We start from the raw sequence: 20,743 nt of genomic DNA, 5'->3' as shown, positions 1-20,743 counted from the left end.
TGTCACTTCGAGTATCCTTTAAGCTTTAGAGTCTGTGGTCTTGGCTTCACGTGGACAGATGCATCAAATCTAAGAAACCTACACAGAGGGCGCCACATTCGTAAAGGGGAGACGAGTGAAAAACGTCTCACACTGGAAGCCAACATCCAGCCTCCCCATTCTCGATTTTTAATCTTTGGAGTGGGTCCAGCTGGCTACAGACATCAGATAATCGTTGCCCGGTACAACCATTTCAGATTGGTTGGGCAACTGTCTCCACTGGCATATACTGAGCTCTTGGGCTGACCTGACTTTAGTGGTTGTCCTGATTGGATATTTCAGAGTCTCAAAAATTGACGTTGTGGATACCTATGTGCTTATCCCCCTCTCCATAATAATGAATAGTGATTGGTGCAGCTAACCGTCTGTCAGATACAGGATTTCGCATCCCACAATCGTTAACATCCAGTAAATCCCGATGATTAGTATTTCCATCCACGATCTGACAATAGAATGGGAAGAATCAGAACGACGGTCTCCAATAATCTGAACACAGAAAGTGCAGCCATATTGATTACATCTGCAGAGGAGATGCTGATATAAATGGTATGTTTGTTATATATTGCCTGGAGTTCATCTTTATAGTGGTGATCTTTGAATGGATGATAGACTTCCCTCAATGGAGAGATTTCCCTTCTTACACCACTGTGGACATACAGAAGCTGTAATTTTCAGTTCTCCCTGCAGTGACCTCTGCTGGCAACTATCAGCAACTACACTTTTATAGTCAAGAGTAACAGAGGCTGCTATCAGAACCTCCTTCTATAAAGATCCTTCTATTCCTGCCTGTAATACTGATTATTATCTCTGTATAACCTATACGTTAGACGTCTCGGCCCACATTAGTCTGTTTCGCAGTTCTAAGGAGGCCGATATCCGCAGAATATAAAGCGCAAATATTATAGGCAACAATAGTGGTGCATGTCCTACACATCTAGAAATGCTATAATGTTATGTACGTTGGACAGTATGAATGTATCCACCACCATGTCTCACAGTTGGTATTGTAATCCACTGACTGAATGTTGCTGCTTTCTTTTCCGCCACCATGTCTCACAGTTGGTATTGTAATCCACTGACTGAATGTTACTGCTTTCTTTTCCTGGCACTCGCGCACACAGCCGGGCGACTCTGCTGGGCTGGACACGTTTGCATGTGATGAGCTTGCACTTTCTGGTTTTAGCTTTTATGGGATGATATTCCTGCATGTTTACATCATATGGATTCTGGACAGTTGGGAAACGAGCGTTAGATGTAAAATAGGCTGTCAATAATGGCCGCCCTGCCTGCTCAGATACTGTCTGTGGGCTCAGTGTTACCGTATTCGATGAAGCCCTGAATATATGTCCATCTCATTTACATTTGGGTGCTCCTCTCTGCTTGGATAATATTACAAGCACATCTTCCTCATTGCTGTAAAATCAACCCGGGGTAAGAGTGATATGGGGGCTGCCATATTTGTTTCCTTTTAAACAATACCAGTTGCCTGGCAGCCCTGCTTATCTAGCCGAGCTCTGTATTCCCAGAGGAGCTCCGCCTCTAGCTGGGCTCAGTGTCCCCAAAAGAGCTCCGCCTCTAGTTGGACTTAGTATCCGCCTCTAGCCGGGCTCAGTAACCCTGGGGGAATTCCACCTCTAACAGGTCTCTGTGTCCCGAGAAGAGCTCCGCCTCTAACTGGGCTCAGTATCCCCAGGTGGAGCTCCGCCTCTAGCTGGGCTCATTGTCCCCAGAAGAGCTCCGCCTCTAGCAGGGCTCAGTGTCCCCAGAAGAGCTCCGCCTCTAGCATGTCTCGGTGTCCCGTGTGGGCGTGGCAGCCGTGTGGATAGATGTACCAGTCTTGCACGGATCTCACTGATATGATATGTTTGTTTAGAGCATGAATGACGTATCCTACCCGCCTATAGTTCCTATAAGGCTAAGAGCATTGCGCTGCAACCAAACATGCTACTGTATGATAGAGCGCTGACATGTGATTAGTTCTATGGGCTGCATTATGTTGTAAATAGTCCATGTCCTGTGCACTGGCTACGTAAATACGCACAATACACGATAACACTGAAGCTCCAGTCACATTTACCTGCACATATTCTGTAGATTTTACAGCACAACCCGAAAGCGAAATTTAAGCTCCACCCACGTGTGGCAATAGGTGGCACATTCCAAATTAAGTACAAATATTTGACAACATTCAGTGTGAGTTTCCTGAGATAAACAGCTGTGTGCTCATTCTATTATACTTATGAAAATTGTTATAGGATTAACTTTCGTGGATCGCTACGCCCCTTCCTCAGGGCACAGGAATCTGATTGTAACACCTGAAAATCCAAATGCAAAGAGGCACTTTTGTCGCCTAATGCTAGAATGCAATAGCTATATACACCATTATAGATAGGATTCCAGGGGCGTGATTGAGATGCGGTCCCTACAGATGGTCGATGAGATGCAAATATTCCTATCTTGCGTAGAAATTGCATGTAAATGATATGCTACTTAGAACTGGACCTATCAAGGTTGGCAGAAAAAGCAATTGATTGGCTGAAATTCAAACTGCTGTCAACCTATGTTGTCCAAACCAATCATGATTGTTTCTTCTGCTTTCTGGTGTCCCCTGTCACCCAATGCCTGGTCACGATCGCCATTTTCCAGTGCAGGTGCCGGAAACACACTCACGCTCCTCCTCCTCTCGCCATAGAGAACATGCCGATCGGCAAATACTGTATCTCAGCAGCCTACAGAGAATGGCTGCCCAAAATCACTGAGGCCCTGGTTCAATTCTCTTTTTCTCCTAAGATTTCTCCTAGATTTTTTAATTTTCTGTTTAAAATAACTTTTCAGCAGTCATTCAGATTTGAAAAGTACCAAAAAGTAGGTAAAAAAAAGTACTGTAAAGTGTTTTCTTGCTTGTTGATGGCTGATGAGGCATTTTATTGATATGTTTTCTCTTAGGTGATATTTTTCTAGCTTATGAGAAAAAGTGAATGGAATAAGAGCCAGAGAGTGATTGGCTGCCGTATATGGGCCTAAAAGTGTATATTGGGCCTAAAAGTTACTCATATGTTGCAAATATAATACCATTGCTGATACTCTGAGGCCACCCTGATTTCACTGTGGACAAAGTTATTTGCATATGGGCCAGTGATTCTTGTTAGGTTTTACTGGGTAAAGCTGCTGGAAGCTGTGGTGGGACTCTGCTGCGATGTTAAAACGCTATGAATGTGTGTGGTGATTGTGAGAGAAGCAAAAAAAATATTGTAAAAATGCTTTTTAGCAGCCGATTAAAAAAAAAGTTCTTCCGGGAAATCTTTCGGGTAAGCTAGTCCCCATCTTCAGGCATATTTTCAGATGTTAGCTGAAGTATCATAGTGAGGCTGTGACAGTATGCCTGAAGAAGGGGACTAGCTTCCACGAAAGCTCAACTCTGGAAAAATGGACTTTAGCCTGGAAGAGGAAACAGAAAGGGTAGACAAACTGCATGCATAGAGGGAAGCCCATACAGGCACAGAAATATACAAACTCCATGCTTAGAGGGAAGCCCATGCGGGCACAGAAAGAGTATACAAACTCCATGCATATAGTGTCTGACCAGTGAGACGGGTGCCAGACAGACATCCAGGAATCTATCAGGAACAGTGTTACTCAGCAATGGCTTCCTGGACTCATGTATATCTTTAAGGAGTCACCTTTAAGAGATGATGTAATATATGCTAATTACTAACGTTACTAGCTTTTATTGCTTATTAATGTATGTAGTCCTATATTCACTTACAGGTACTGAATGTCATGCATAGATATAAATATATATATATACACTAACACTTAACAGCATCTGTCCGTATTGAGAATTGTGCCTTTCACGTTTGGATTCTGCTATACTTGAAAATAAACATTAAAGTGATATAAAGATATTCCGTCTCTTGTTCTGCCTTTCTGACCTCAAACCCGACCCCACCCAAAACCGAGGGATTCGCTTCTGCCTGGAGTCCTACAATAATCCCATCGTGGCTTTTACCTCGATAATGCAATCGTTCTGCATTCATTGGGCTCATCGGCTTCCCTGTTTTTATCCAATTCCCTCTGAATTATCTGATGGAAAATAAGATGATCCATCTGGTCACGTGGCCACAGAACTCCTTGCTGATCTAGTACTACAGGAGAGAATTGCATGATCAGCTGACAGTGGACACACAGAGGGAGGAAGGGGCAGGACCATCATGCAGAAGCTGATTGGTTAGTGAGGAGGGGGCAGGGCCCTCAATCAGAAGCTGATTGGTTAGTGATGAGGGGGCAGGGCCCTGAAGCAGAAGCTGATTGGTTAGTAATGAGGAGGCAGGGCCCTCAAGCAGAAGCTGATTGGTTAGTGATGAGGGGGCAGAACCCTCAAGCAGAAGATGATTGGTTTAACAGGAAGAGACAGAAGCTAATTGGTTAGTAAGGAAGGACCAGAATCCTCAAGCAGAAGCTGATTGGTTAGTGAGGAAAAGGCAGGACCCTCAAGTAGAAGCTGATTGGTTAGTGACCAGCAGCAATGACATAATGGGCATTGGCTGCCAATATTAAAGGATACCCAAAGCGACGTGACATGATGAGCTAGACATGTGTATGTGCAGTGCCAAGCACACAAATGCTGCAATGCTGTGTTCCTTTTTTTCTTTCTCTGCCAGAAAGAGTTAATTATCAGGTATGTAAGTGGCTGACTCATTCCTGACTCAGACAGGAAGTGACTACAGTGTGATCCTCACTGATAAGAAATCCCAACTATAAAACTCTCTCCTTGCAGAAAATGGCTTCTGAGAGCAAGAAAGAGGTAAAAAGGGGAATTTCTTGTGAATTTCAGTGAGGGTCACACTGTAGTCACTTCCTGTCTGAATCAGGACTGAGTCAGACACTTGCATACCTGATATTTAACTCTTTCAGGCAGAGAAAGAAAAAAAAGGAACACAGCCTTGTTATTTGTGTGCTAGGCATACTGTACATACACATGTCTATCTCATCATATCACATGTCACCTCAGGTATCCTTTAAAGAGACACTGAAGCGAAAAAAAAATTATGATATTATGATTTGTATGTGTAGTACAGCTAAGAAATAAAACATTAAGATCAGATACATCAGTCTAATTGTTTCCAGTACAGGAAGGGTTAAGAAACTCCAGTTGTTATCTCTATACAAACAAGCCATTAACTCTCCGACTAAGTCTTAAGCTGGCCATACACTGGCCCGATTTGCCGCCGTTTCGACAGCAGATTCGATCACTGGGATCGAATCTGCTGCCAATCGTTCGCTACACGCCGAATTTCGATCCATTTCATCCGATCCCGTCGATCGCTCCGTGCGGAAAATTACCGTCGATCGCCCGCGGGTAGGGAGCACGTCGCTAGCGGCGTTCGATTGCCCGACGACCGACGCAATAGAGCAGCAATATATTACCTGCTCCGCCGGCACGACTACCCCCGGTCACCGCTGCTCCGTGTCCGTGCTGGTCTCCGGCATGCTTTAGTTCCTCCTGCCCGGCAGGAAGTTTAAACAGTAGAGGGCGCTCTGTTTAAACTTCCTGCCGGGCAGGAAGAAGTAAAGCATGCTGGACCTGGAGATCAGAGCGCAGACAGAGCAGCGGTGACCGGGAGGACTCGCGCCGGCGGAGCAGGTAATGTATGCGGCGGGGGAGGGGAGCGGCAGCACCACCACCGCAACAGATTGTGAACGGTTTCAGGCTGAAATCGGTTCACAATCTGTTTGCAGTAAAGGTAGCCATACGATCCCTCTCTGATCAGATTCGATCAGAGAGGGATCTGTTGGTCGAATCTGATGGCAAATTGACCAGTGTATGGCTACCTTTAGTCCTGGAGAGGGCTGTTTATTATCTCAACTGTAAGTGCACTGTTTACTTTTTCTCTGACAGAGGAGAGGTCATTACTTCACAGCCTGCTCTGAAAGACTCATTTTGAATGCTGAGTGTTGTGTAATCTGCACATATTATAGAATGATGCAATGTTAGAAAAAACACTATACACCTAAAAATAAAAGTATGAGAATATTTTCTTTGCTGCTAATCTTCTAGTAATTATTCATAGTACACAACCAATTCACTATATCATATTTTTTTTTTCGCTTCAGTGTCTCTTTAAGCAACACAATTGTAGCATTTGGTTAGTGCACTCCATACAATGCAGACCTGTAGAAGGTTTACTTTAAACAAAGCAGAAGGACTTGATTGTGTCTTGGGATATTTCCTCCACTTGAGATCCCTGCAGTAAATCCTCCCGCAGGAACATGTCATTCAGCAAGCCTCTGATGTGAGATGAGGCCCCCAGCTTGGCAGGAGCACACGGCTAATTGTAGACGTATTTGGTGGCGGTGGCGCTGGGCGGTAATATAATCACTCCGCCTTCGCTCGTGTGTATTGGAGAGCCCCGCTTACACGCATCAGAAATGTTAATGTTATCACACCCGGCGGATTCGGTGACACTTTGCTGTCGCTGGCCTCGCATTTCATTCATATTCTTTGAAATCAGAGCGGGGTGTTTGTATCTGCGGACTCAGGGGGACACGTGGCTGTGCGGATCGAATGTGCTACCTTGCCTCACCCCTCATAAAACCCCCGTTCCGTTATCCGTCACTGCCGGCTGACAGCATGATGCCAGATGTCTGGTGTGTTGGAAGCATCCAGCTAAACGGGGCAGCAGACCTCCATAACAATAGGAACAGGAAGTAATAAGCACAAGGCTGCAGACCTCCATAACAGCCGGAACATCAGCACAAGGCCGCAGACCTCCATAACAGCTGAAACAGGAAGTGATCAGCTAGACACATGCATCTTTTCTTGCCTGAGAGCCTTATGGTGTCCAGCTAAACGAGGCCTGAGACCTCCATAACAGCTGGTGATGGAAGTGATCAGCACAACACACTTTTTCCTACCTGAGCAGCCCATGGCATCCAGCTACACAAGGCCCCAGATCTCCATAACAGCTAGAACAGAAAGTGATCAGCAGGACACACGCACCGCTTTCTGCCCGAGCGGGCCTGGCCTGTACATAGCCACTTGCACATTTCAGTTAATTGCCTGCTAGTTGCCCAACTAGCCATCAACTGAGAGATATGTTGTATTATTTTAACCGTGCTAAGTTGAAGAATACATTTTAGGGTTGAGGCCTATGTCTTGAGAATTCTTTTTAGTGACAAACTGAATCAAAAGCATAACAATGTTTATGTTCACATATTCTGTACCAAAATAAAAAGTAAAATGAAAACAAAGTTACAGAATTTAAAATAGAATACATAAATTGTTACCTTTGGGACTTTTTAAATATGTATGCCAGGAGGGTATATTGCTCTAATTTATGAAATAAGGGCTTGGCGTCATGTACGATCCTCCCCATAGAGAGACCGGAGCTGTGCGGGGAGGCTGCGCCGATCACTGGAGCCAGGTTGGGGGAGGGGGGGGGGGAATCGGAGGGCGCCGGCCACCTATACTAGCAAGCCTAGTGCCAGCTAAGCCTTTTGCAGCCATGTAATCAGTTGGATTAATCCTAGAGACTCTAAAGCTGCAAAACCTCCTGAGCGCCGTAACACTCAGGACGTTCACATTCTACAAGTTTTTGCCATAGTGTAAGAGCAATATGGAGGCTGCCATAATTATTTCCTTTAATACCAGTTACCTGGCAGCCCTGCTGATCACTTTGGCTCAGAAAAGGATAAAGATGAAATGGGGCTTTAGGCAAGATAGTATTTTTGCCCAGCGCTGATGGTCACCTGGCTTCTATAGTAAGATTTGCTGGGGGCTAGCATCCACCAGGCCCCTAGATTCTCTTCAGCCCCTAGGCAGCTGCCTAGGATTTTCTTGTAGATGATCCGGCTCTGCTTTGGATGCAGTAGTATCTGAATCACATACCTGAAACAAGCATGCAGTTAACCCATCACATTTCAGTCACCTGACCTGCTGCATGCTTGTTCAGGGGCTATGGCTGAAAGTATTAGCAGGACAGCCAGGCAATTTGCATTGTTTAACAGTAAATAAATATGGCAGCCTCCATGTCCCTCTCACTGCAGGTGTGCTTTGAAGGTACCTTAGCATTTTCTCTCCTTTTACTCACTACTATTTTGTAAACATAAAAACAGGTTAAAATTAAATGAAAAAATAGACATTTGCTCATGGTACCAAAGCAGAATTCTTGTTAAAATATCAATTTTGACAGATTTTATCATCACTGTACAATCTAAAGTAAAACACTGAAATCTGGATGTATTACCTGAGTGTGTTAGTACTGATATATATATATATATATATATATATATATATATATATATATATATATATATATATATATATTACATTATACATACATATTCATATAATGGGTGAGAACACTGAAGGACAGAAGTAATTGGGCATCCCCCCCGGGCCCCTGCACTGTTTCTGCAGCATAGCAAGTCATGGAGAAGAGGCAGCCAGAGGGAATGAAGACAGAGTGTGTGGATGGAGCAGCTGTCCCTGCTGAAATGTTATTATAATAGTCAGGGCTGGACTTGCATCTCAAGATCCTATAAAAAATCCGATATCTTTTAACTTCACCCATTAACACACACCACGCCCCGGTAATATATTTGGCAGACTGAAAACGTGTCTGTGTGTATACTCTGTGTTATAATGCACACATATGGACAGCTGTAAATGTTCAGCAAATTAAGAAATATCACACCCAGTAGGTGCCCCTTCCGGCAGTGGGGCCAGTAGGCATGTTCCTAGGGTGCCTCCTGGGAGATTCAGCCCTGACAGTAGCAGTCATGTGGTATGCACAGCTCAGGTTTTTGAGAGAGAGCGAGATTCAGACTTTCCTGCCAATGGGTGGCTGTTACTGTACAAACTCAGTTTCAGCACTCCTTTCTGCATTCTGATATGATCCATGTGAGGGCTGTGGTGTTGTGACTAGTTATGGAGAATCGTTAACCCTTTTGGGACCGGCCATTTTACATGCCGGTGGGGTGTCAGGCAGCCGGATCCCCAGTATGGCTAGCTAGACATGCTGTCCCCAGTGTGGCCAGGTATCCCCCAGCAGCCTCTACTCACCTCCCAGGCTCCAGTGATGAGCAGCTCTACCCCTCTGCTCCAGCCGGCATCCTCGCTCGCACTACCGTTAAGTTCCAGGTCGCGGCTTGATGACATCATCAATTCGGGACCTGACACATCAATGTGAGTAGAGATGCCGGCCAGAGCGGAGGGGAGTGCCGACCGCCGTCAGGAAGGTGAGTGGATCCTCTTCTTCCCTTCAGACCACCACTGCCAATAGTGATCACTACGATCCATCCGGCGATCGTAGTGATCACATGATCAGGAGCCAATCGCCATGGCTCCTGATCACTGAGGGGAGATGTCAGCTGTCGTATGACAGCTTAATCTCCCCTCTCAGATGCGCACGATCGCGCCGGGAGCAGAAACGGCAGGTGGCATAAATCCTACGCTGCATCAGATTTAGACAGCCACAAGTGCAGCGTAGGATTTACCATTAGCGGTCCCCAAAAGGTTAATAAATCGAGTTTAGATTGTGCAATGTGTGTCCTGTATTTTCATGATGTGTAAATTTCCATGATGTGGAGTAAAATGTATTCAGAGGGTTGTGGTGATTGGTTCTGTATCCTATAACAGATATCGTCCCGCGTTCTGATAGCGTTATAGCCAGCCGTTGTCCGTGAAGACCTTCCTCAGGTCCTTCTGCTCTTGTTCCGCCAGCGGCAGGAGAGGGGGCCGGCAGAGACCACCGTGATACCCAAACCAATCCATGGCGGTCTTCAGACCCGGGATACCGAACCTGCTCGTCACCTGTAACGGTACAAATACAGAGACTGATCATATCGTCCTCATCACTGCACAAGCCAGTTACCCAACGCATGAAACCACCTGCCGAGCATTGTGCAGCTTCCTCCCATCTGACCTGTCTGAGCATGGACTGCGCAAGACCTGTGAACCTGTGCTGTGGTATCTGACTGTATGTCTATAATACATATAATACACTATCAGTCTATAATATAGAGCAGCTCCCCCTAGTGGTCAGGCCTGGACTCCCCAAGACCTGTGAAGGTGTCCTGTGGTATCTGACTATAGATCTATAATACATATAATACACTATCAGCCTATAATATAGTGCAGCTCCCCCTGGTGGTCAGGCCTGGACCCCACAAGACCTGTGAAGGTGTCCTGTGTTATCTGACTATAGATCTATAATACATATAATACACTATCAGCCTATTATATAGTGCAGCCCCCCCTGGTGGTCAGGCCTGGACTCCACAAGACCTGTGAAGGTGTCCTGTGGTATCTGACTATATATCTATAATACATATAATACACTATCAGCCTATAATATAGTGCAGCTCCCCCTGGTGGTCAGGCCTGGACTCCACAAGACCTGTGAAGGTGTCCTGTGTTATCTGACTATAGATCTATAATACATATAATACACTATAAGTCTATAATATAGTGCAACTCCCCCTGGTGGTCAGGCCTGGTCTACACAAGACCTGTGACGGTGTCCTGTGGTATCTGACTATAGATCTATAATACATATAATACACTATAAGCCTATAATATAGTGCAGCTCCCCCTGGTGGTCAGGTCTGGACTCCCCAAGACCTGTGAAGGTGTCCTGTGGTATCTGACTATAGATCTATAATACACTATCAGCCTATAATATAGTGCAGCTCCCCCTGGTGGTCAAGCCTGGACTCCACAAGACCTGTGAAGGTGTCCTGTGGTATCTGATTATAGATCTATAATACACTATTAGCCTATAATATAGTGCAGCTCCCCCTGGTGGTCAAGCCTGGACTCCACAAGACATGTGAAGGTGTCCTGTGGTATCTGACTATAGATCTATAATACATATAATACACTATCAGCCTATAATATAGTGCAGCTCCCCCTGGTGGTCAGACGTGGACTCCACAAGACCTGTGAAGGTGCCCTGTGTTATCTGACTATATATCTATAATACATATAATACACTGTCAGCCTATAATATAGTGCAGCTCCCCCTGGTGGTCAGGCCTGGACTCCACAAGACCTTTGAGGGTGTCCTGTGTTATCTGACTATATATCTATAATACATATAATACACTATCAGCCTATAATATAGAGCAGCTCCCCCTGGTGGCCAGGCCTGGACACCACAAGACCTGTGAAGGTGTCCTGTGGTATCTGACTATAGATCTATAATACATATAATACACTATCAGCCTATAATATAGTGCAGCTCCCCCTGGTGGTCAGACGTGGACTCCACAAGACCTGTGAGGGTGTCCTGTGGTATCTGACTATATATCTATAATACATATAATACACTATCAGCCTATAATATAGAGCAGCTCCCCCTGGTGGCCAGGCCTGGACTCCACAAGACCTGTGATGGTGTCCTGTGGTATCTGACTATATCTATAATACATACTATACACTATACAGACCGCTACCTCAATACATCTTCACAGGTCTTGTGCGGTCCAGGCTGTTTTAGTCGTACAAAGAGGAGCCAACGTAATATTTCACAGGTTCTCTTAGTATTGTGGCAGATCAGCAAGTTTTTTTGATATCAGTTTTGTAAGAACCGTGAAATACGACCTTAAAGCAGACCAGTGACTGCAGCATTAAAAAGAACCCGAGATTTGAGACCTATGGAGGCTACCGTATGTATTTCCTATTAAACAATACCAGTTTCCTGGCAGTCCTGCTGATCGCTTTAGCTGCACTAGTGTCTGAATCGCACACCTGAAACAAGCATACAGCTAATCCAGTCGGACTTCAGTCAGAGCACCTGATCTGCTGCATGCTTGTTCATGGTCTATTAGAGGCAGAGAATCAGCAGGACTGCCGGGCAATGTGTATTATTTAAAAGGAAATAAACATGTCAGTCTCCATATCCCCCTCACCTGAGGTTCCCTTTAATATTCTAGGCGTCGGCCTCTCATGTGATCAGCCCTCCCAGCTTGAAGGAACGCTGTTCATTGGAAGCTCGGAGAGGTATGTGAATAGCAGGAGGCTGGTGAGCGACACGATGGACAGAGGCGGGGGTCATGCCCATCCTCCACCTCATCCCCCTCACGCTCCATCCATTAGCTTCGCTCAGTCACGTTATATAAATAGCCCTGAACAATTGATGGGAGAGTCATATGACCGGGGAAATGTGTGTAAGGTTCCTGCAGGGTACATTATGTCAGTCCCCTTGTCATATTAATGTCACTGTACCAACCCCAGCATACCTCTGACTACAACAACACGAGGACAGCTGCTCTGATACGCTACACACCCTTCTATGGCAAACATGATTACTCCAGGATAAGAATACCCCCATCTGCAGCATAACTCAGATCATAAGAGGAGCAGACACAGACAGAGCCTACAGCATCGTCACTATACCGGCCCCAGCATAACTGACTACAACACAGCTGCCCTGACACGCTACACACCCTTCTATGGCAAACATGATTACTCCAGGATAAGAATACCCCCATCTGCAGCATAACTCAGATCATACAATCAACAGACTCAGACAGAGCCTACAGCGTCGTCACTATACCGGCCCCAGCATAACTCTGACTACAACACAGCTGCCCTGACACGCTATGGCAAACATGAGTATCCCAGGATAAGAATACCCCCATCTGCAGCATAACTCAGATCATACAATCAGCAGACTCAGACAGAGCCTACAGCAACACTGGGAATCAAGGGCCTAGCACACTCCTGGCTCAACTCTTACCTGTCTGGACGTTCTTTCATGGTCTCCTATGCCAATACCAACTCCTCTCCACGCCCACTGTCTGTGGGAGTACCACAAGGGTCCGTCCTTGGACCCCTCCTCTTTTCCATTTACACCCATGGCCTGGGACAGATAATAAGCTCTTTTAGGTTTCAATACCACCTCTATGCTGATGACACCCAAATTTATTGTTCTGCCCCAGACCTCTCTACACTACTATCAAAAGTCCCCAAATGTCTATCCGCTGCATCTACATTTGTCATCCCGCTTCCTTAAACTCAATATGAGCAAAACGGAGATTGTGATATTTCCACCTTCACTCTCTGTTCCACCTCCCACTGTCACAATCAATGTAGAGAACACCCCAATAGCATCAACCCCCAAAGCTCGTTGCCTAGGGGTAACTCTGGACTCTGAGCTCTCCTTTAAACCACATATTAACACTTTAAACTACCTCCTGCTACTTCCATCTCAAAAACATTTCCAGAATCCGTCCCTTCCTTTCACAAGAAGCAACTAAAATGCTTGTGCATGCCCTAATCATCTCCCGCCTCGACTACTGCAACACCCTACTCTGTGGTCTACCAAAAAGCAGACTGGCACCTCTCCAATCCCTACTAAACTCTGCGGCCCGTCTCATCCACCTCTCTTCTAGATCCTCTGAGGCAGCCCCTCTCTGCCAATCCCTCCACTGGTTACCAGTTGCCCAAAGGATCCAGTTTAAACTTCTCACACTTGCATACAAAGCTCTACACAAGCTGTCGCCTCCATACATTTCCTCTTTAATTTCCAGATACCTCCCCGCTCGGACCCTCCGTTCCTCACAGGAGACCCTTTTGTCCTCCAGCCTAGTCACCTCCTCTCACTCTCGCATCCAGGACTTCTCACGGGCGGTCCCTCTCCTTTGGAACTCTCTCCCTCAGCCGGTTCGGCATGCCACGAGTCTGGAAACCTTCAAACGTACTCTGAAAACACACCTGTTCAGAAAAGCCTATAATTTGCTATAGGCAGCACTGAAGGCACACTGGCTCACCCACTCATCCTGGTGTTTCCTTCCCCTTTGTTTCCTCCCCACTACCCTCTAGATTGTAAGCTCGCATGGGCAGGGACCTCCTCCTAGTGTTTCTCATACTGCTGTAATTTTAACATATGCATATGTACCAACTACATATCAACTATGTATGTATCTGTATTTATTCTATTCAATGTCATGACTGTACAGTGTCTTGTATTTCTTATGTATATTTGTTCCCCATTATTTGTTTGTACTATGTACAGCGCTACGGAAGATGTTGGCGCTATATAAATAAAAAATAATAATAATAATAATACAGCATCGTCACTATACCGGCCCCAGCATAACTGACTACAACACAGCTGCCCTGACACGCTACACACCCTTCTATGGCAAACATGATTACTCCAGGATAAGAATACCCCCATCTGCAGCATAACTCAGATCATACAATCAGCAGACTCAGACAGAGCCTACAGCGTCGTCACTATACTGGCCCCAGCATAACTCTGACTACAACACAGCTGCCCTGACATGCTACACACCCTTCTATGGCAAACATGATTACTCCAGGATAAGAATACCCCCATCTGCAGCATATCTCAGATCATACAATCAGCAGACTCAGACAGAGCCTACAGCATCGTCACTATACCGGCCCCAGCATACCTCTGACTACAACAACCCGAGAACAGCTGTCCTGACACACATGGTGGGCACTGCCAGTGACGGGACACGCATGGTGGGCACTTCCAGTGACGGGACATGCATGGTGGGCACTACCAGTGACGGGACACGCATGGCGGGCACTGCCAGTGACGGGACACGCATGGCGGGCACTGCCAGTGACGGGACACGCATGGCGGGCACTGCCAGTGACGGGACACGCATGGCGGGCACTGCCAGTGACGGGACACGCATGGCGGACGCTGCCAGTGACGGGACACGCATGGCAGGCGTTGCCAGTGACGGGACACGCATGGCGGGGGCTGCCAGTGACGGGACACGCATGGCGGGGGCTGCCAGTGACGGGACACGCATGGCGGGGGCTGCCAGTGACGGGACACGCATGGCGGGCGCTGCCAGTGACGGGACACGCATGGCGGGCGCTGCCAGTGACGGGACACGCATGGCGGGCGCTGCCAGTGACGGGATACGCATGGCGGGCGCTGCCAGTGACGGGACACGCATGGCGGGCGCTGCCAGTGACGGGACACGCATGGCGGGCGCTGCCAGTGACGGGACACGCATGGCGGGCGCTGCCAGTGACGGGACACGCATGGCGGGCGCTACCAGTGACGGGACACGAATGGCGGGCGCTGCCAGTGACGGGACACGCATGGCGGGCGCTGCCAGTGACGGGACACGCATGGCGGGCGCTGCCAGTGACGGGACACGCATGGCAGGCGCTACCAGTGACGGGACACGCATGGCGGGCACTACCAGTGACGGGACACGCATGGCGGGCACTGCCAGTGACGGGACACGCATGGCGGGCACTGCCAGTGACGGGACACGCATGGCGGGCACTGCCAGTGACGGGACACGCATGGCGGGCACTGCCAGTGACGGGACACGCATGGCGGGCACTGCCAGTGACGGGACACGCATGGTGGGCACTGCCAGTGACGGGACACGCATGGTGGGCACTGCCAGTGACGGGACACGCATGGTGGGCACTGCCAGTGACGGGACACGCATGGTGGGCACTGCCAGTGACGGGACACGCATGCTGGGCACTGCCAGTGACGGTCAGGCATGGTGGGCACTGCCAGTGACGGGACACACATGGTGGGCACTGCCAGTGACGGGACACACATGGTGGGCACTGCCAGTGACGGGACAGGCCTGTGGGTAGCGTGTTTCTGTGAATAGCAATGGATTCCTGTCACGCTGAGCCTCTAATCCCTATTAAGGCCTCTCATACTGCAGAGAACCGGGTGACCCTGGAAGGCGCGAGATGCCTCCCGAGCACAAGCAAAACACTCCAGCCATATTCTGTTACCTGGAGAGCTGCCAACACGACAGCTGCACAGCCCATTACTTAACAAAATGCCAGCTGCCATGCCAAGCGGGCACTACGCTGCCCCTGCTGGTGTTCTCTTACCCAGCATGCGGGATACAGGAGACGGCGGCTGGAGACGAGCTACACTGCTACAACGGGGGAGAAAAAACTACAGAGCTGAAAATTATCTATACAGTAAATTCAAACAATTCAAGTATAAACAGAAAACACTTCTCCATATTTACCTGGGAGAGCTGGTAAAAATGTTTGACTAGATTAGAACCCAACTGCACCCAGCAGCATGTCTGTTCCTCCATCCTGCCAGTCTTGCCAGCGCTCTTGTCCTTTCTTGCCAGTCCCACCTGCACTCTTATCCTCTTCCCCTGCCAGTCCCACCAGCACTCTTGTCCCCCTTTCCTGCCAGTCCCACCAGCACTCTCGTCTCCAATTCCTGCCAGTCCCACCAGCATTCTTGTCCTCCTCTCCTGCCAGTCCCGACGGCGTTCTTGTCCTCTTCCCCTGCTAGCACCCTTGTCCTCTTCCCCTGCTAGCGCTCTTGTCCTCTTCCCCTGCCAGCGCTCTTGTCCTCCTCTCCTGCCAATCCTGCCAGTGCTCTTATCCTCTTCCCCTGCCAGTCCCACAAGCGCTCTTGTCCTCCTCTCCTGCTAGCACTCTTGCCCTCTTCCCCTGCCAGTCCCACAAGCGCTCTTGTCCTCTTCCCCTGCCAGTCCCACAAGCGCTCGTCCTACTCTCCTGCCAGAACTCTTGTCCTCCTCTCCAGCCAGTCCTGCCAGAATTCTTATCCTCTTTCCCTGCCAGTCCCGCCAGCGCTCTTGTCCTCCTCTCCTGCCAGTCCCACAAGCGCTCTTGTCCTCCTCTCCTGCCAGCACTCGTGTCCTCCTCTCCAGCCAGTCCCGCCAGCGCTCTTATCCTCTTCCCCTGCCTGTCCCACAAGCACTCTTGTCCTCCTCTCCTGCCAGTCCCACCAGCGCTCTTATCCTCTTCCCCTGCCAGTCCCGCCAGCACTCTTGTCCTCCTCTCCAGCCAGTCCTGCCAGCGATCTTATCCTCTGCCCCTGGCAGTCCCGCCAGCACTCCTGTCCTCCTCTCCTGCCAGTCCTGCCAGCTCTCTTGTCCTCTTCCCCTGCCAGTCCCACCAGCGCTCTTGTCCTCTTCCCCTGCCAGTCCCACCAGCGCTCTTATCCTCCTCTCCTGCCAGTGCCCGCCAGCACTCTTGTCCTCTCCAGCCAGTCCTGCCAGCTCTCCTGTCCTCTTCCCCTGCCAGCACTCTTATCCTCTTCCCCTGCCAGTCCCGCCAGCACTCTTGTCCTCCTCTCCTGCCAGTCCCACCAGCGCTCTTATCCTCTTCCCCTGCCAGTCCCGCCAGCACTCTTGTCCTCCTCTCCTGTCAGTCCCGCCAGCACTCTTATCCTCTTCCCCTGCCAGCTCTCTTATCTTCCTGTGCCAGTCCCGCCAGCACTCTTATCCTCTTCCCGTGCCAGTCCCGCCAGCGCTCTTGTCCTCCTCTCCTGTCAGTCCTGCCAGCGCTCTTATCCTCTTCCCCTGCCAGTCCTGCCAGCACTTGTCCTCCTTTCCTGCCAGTCACGTGGTGTTACATACTTCGAACCTCTCATTAGTGAGATAAAATGCAGACACTTACCGCCGCATTGGGCTCAATCAGCCGGTACTGGAGCTGCCTGGCCTCGTCCCACAGAGCATTGGCACACAGACGGTGCAATTCACACAGCTGGGCACCGAGTACATTCGCCAGAGCACAGACTCCTCCCACCGCGCCTGAGGCAACACAGAACAAAACAGGGTTATTATTATTTAGTATTTTCATAGCAGAACTTTACAGAAGAGCTCGCAATCTAATCCCTATCAATAGCTTATGTTCCTATTGTAGTCCGAGGCCAATTTTTGGTGGAACCAATTAAACTATCTATTTTTGGGATGTGGGAGGAAACCAGAGCATGCAGAGGAAACACACACACAAACAAGAACCATGTTGATAGTGTTCTGGCCGAGATATGAACTGAAACCCTAGTGCGCTATTCAATGTACAACCGTGGCATGGCTCTTACAGCTTCTGCATTTACCATAAATGAACAATTAAAGGTTTTACCTGCCTCTCCCAACCGGCGGCTTCTTAGAAGTAGGGGAGGGCCGATGCGATCAGAGAGGGACCGGGTCCCTCCCCACATAGTAAGTGAATTTCAGAGCATCGATCAGACTGATAGCATTTCCCTGCTCATTGCAATGCTCCGCTATGGGCCACAGATCATCTCCTGGGGCCATTGAGCCTGGCTTGTTGTGGTCCATGGGGTCTCAAAGTGTCCGACTCGACTCATTAACGACTAAACAACAATACACGCTCAATTACTGTCACCCGCAGAGATTGGGACTCCATCCCTTGGGCAACAGCTCAAGGCTAAAGCTAGCCACACACCATACAATTTTTTAAATATCTGTTCAATTTAAGAATTGCAATCAATTTTTCTGACTGATTATAACATTTCAAAAATATGACCAATGTACCACACACCTATGTTCAATTTTTACTCAATTATGATAAAAATGATTGGAAACTCTGACAAAATTGCTAGGATGTCTATATTAATAAATTGACAATCTAACACACGCCATACAATAATTAGAAGGATTGAAGAAAAATATCTGGCATTCCGGATCAATAAAAAATCGAAGAAAATAGGAAATCCGATCGGATTTTTCAGTCGAATGAAAAAAAAGCTTTCGATTTTTTCGGGAGATCCGATCGTTTTTATCGAATTGCTGTAAAAATCGGATCATTTTATTGTATCGTGTGTGGCCACCTTTAGTTGTGTAAGCTGGCAAGGGCAGGGCTTTCTCCATCTTTTGTGTCTTGGAAACCATTATACATTTTATTTATCATGTTACTTTTATCACTGTCATTACCAATTCTGTATTCTGTCACCAATTCTGTATCTTGTATATTGGTGTACACCATTGCCTGCATTATTATGTACCCCGTGTTTGTTTCTTACTTTGTACAGCGCCACGGAATATGTTGGCGCTTTATAAATCAACTAGTAAAAAGACCCGCCTGTTAAAAAACGTGCGCTAGGTCACAGCCGCTACCCCAGCAATGCGCGCACATACACGTCCCGCCTGCTCGTTCCCCACCACTGTCTGTATATGCACACAGGGAGCTGCTTGCTTGGCAGTCGGAAAAAGCTGTTATTTCCCACAATGCAATGAGAACCTCTGTGAACCACACACAGCAAACTGTCAGATCCGGCCCTGTGTCCTAACTGCCCTGGCTGCGCACATGCTCAGTACAAACAAGCCAGGGACACACAGACAGGGAAACAGGATGACGCAGGGACAGTTAGGCCCCGTTCACATTACAAACGCGGATGGCCATGCATGCGGAACGCAACGCATGTGAACGCACGCCATCCGCGTTTGTGTGCGTTGCGTGGCTGATCCCATCACTGAAAAGTGAATGGGACAGCCACGCGTTTTTACAAAAAATGCGTGCAGTGTGAACATCAGACATTGCACTCTATGCACTGTCTGATGTCGTGCGTGTCGGCCACCTGCACGCGTTTCCAAAACGCGGCTGGAAACACGTGCAGTGTGAACGGGGCCTTAGGTTTTATTATAGAGGATAATAACAATAATAATGTGCCTTGCCTACAGAGTACTATGTGTTCTGTTGCTATGGAGAGGGGCGGGGAGGAGGGATGATGGGGAAACGCATGGCATAGTGGTGAGGTTGAGTAGAAAAATGATTGGCCAGGGTGATCTGCCAATCCAGATCTCTCAGCAACACATCAGGGAGAATCTGCCCCCCCCCCCCCCCCCCTACACACGACCCGACTGACCTCCTCGGCCGAGAACCATCTAGCGTGTTTACAAGGCTTAAGCATAAGTGCATTAATTTGTTAAAGCTTCAGTTTAATACATAACCTCCTGCTGGTACAGGGTGTATAACTGTGGCCACACGTCTGCACAGGGCCGTGCGTCCTTTCAGAGGGAAGTAACATATATCAGTGCAGAGATGTGGTGACAATCAGTGAGCTGGAATAAGGATTCTGAGTCACGAAACAAACGTTCTATAAAAGAGCCACGTAACACATTACTGACTTTTAGTGGAACGGCGTGCTGCAGATCGCCGGAGCCTGGCCGCACGATGCTTTTACACGTTTACGATGCAGCTAATGGTCTCTGCATGATAGCCGGTGTTATTAGCTCTTCCGAGAGCAGCTCTGAGAGGAGCAGTAATGATGAAAGTAAAGACAGATGAGCCATTAGCTACGCCTTGGTGGCCGCCAATGCTGGAGGGGCGGCCTAGTGCTAAAAACATGACTGCTACGGAAGGTAAATCATGCAGCAAAACACCAAATAAAACACACATGAGTAAAGTGGTGATAAGAGCAGAAACAAACTGTGATGTTAATGCATTACTGGGGAGGGGATACGATACAGGGAATGTTAGAAGATAGAAGAAATGCTAGTGTTCTTAAATACCCTCTTCAAGCTTAACCACTTCACCACTGAGGGGTTTTTTCCCTTAAGGACCAGAGCAATTTTCACCTTTCAGAGCTCCTCCCTTTCATTCACTAATAACTTTATTATCACTACTTATCACAACTAAATGATCTATATCTAGTTTTTTCCCACCACCCTTTAGGCTTTCTTAGTGTGGTACATTTTGCTCAGACTTATTTTATTCTAAATGCATTTTAACAGGAATATTATGAAAAAAAATTGAAAAAAATCATTTCTCGGATTTCAGCTATTATGGTTTTGAAATAATAAATGCTACTGTAATTAAAACCCACATATTTTATTTAACCATTTGTCCCGGTTATTACACCGTTTAAATTATGCCCTTATCACAATATATGGCGACAATATTTTATTTGGATATAAAGGTGTATTTTTCTAGTTTTGC

General features: G+C 47.7%; 1 protein-coding gene across 1 annotated transcript in view; it reads right to left on the bottom strand.

Moving 5' to 3' along the window:
- Positions 1-7,193: 7,193 nt before the first annotated feature.
- HOGA1 (4-hydroxy-2-oxoglutarate aldolase 1) overlaps positions 7,194-20,743 on the bottom strand; it is a 43,796-nt gene continuing 30,246 nt past the window's right edge. The window contains exons 6-7 of the mRNA XM_068257911.1: positions 17,462-17,595; positions 7,194-9,853 (exon numbers count right to left, since the gene is read on the bottom strand). Of these exons, the coding sequence (XP_068114012.1) occupies positions 9,704-9,853; positions 17,462-17,595 (284 nt within the window). The 3' untranslated portion in view covers positions 7,194-9,703. The remainder of the gene's footprint in view (positions 9,854-17,461; positions 17,596-20,743) is intronic.

This window comes from Hyperolius riggenbachi, chromosome 10, assembly GCF_040937935.1.
Source record: "Hyperolius riggenbachi isolate aHypRig1 chromosome 10, aHypRig1.pri, whole genome shotgun sequence".
NCBI classification, from domain to species: Eukaryota; Metazoa; Chordata; class Amphibia; order Anura; family Hyperoliidae; genus Hyperolius; species Hyperolius riggenbachi.
This window is presented reverse-complemented; position numbering and strand designations above follow the sequence as displayed.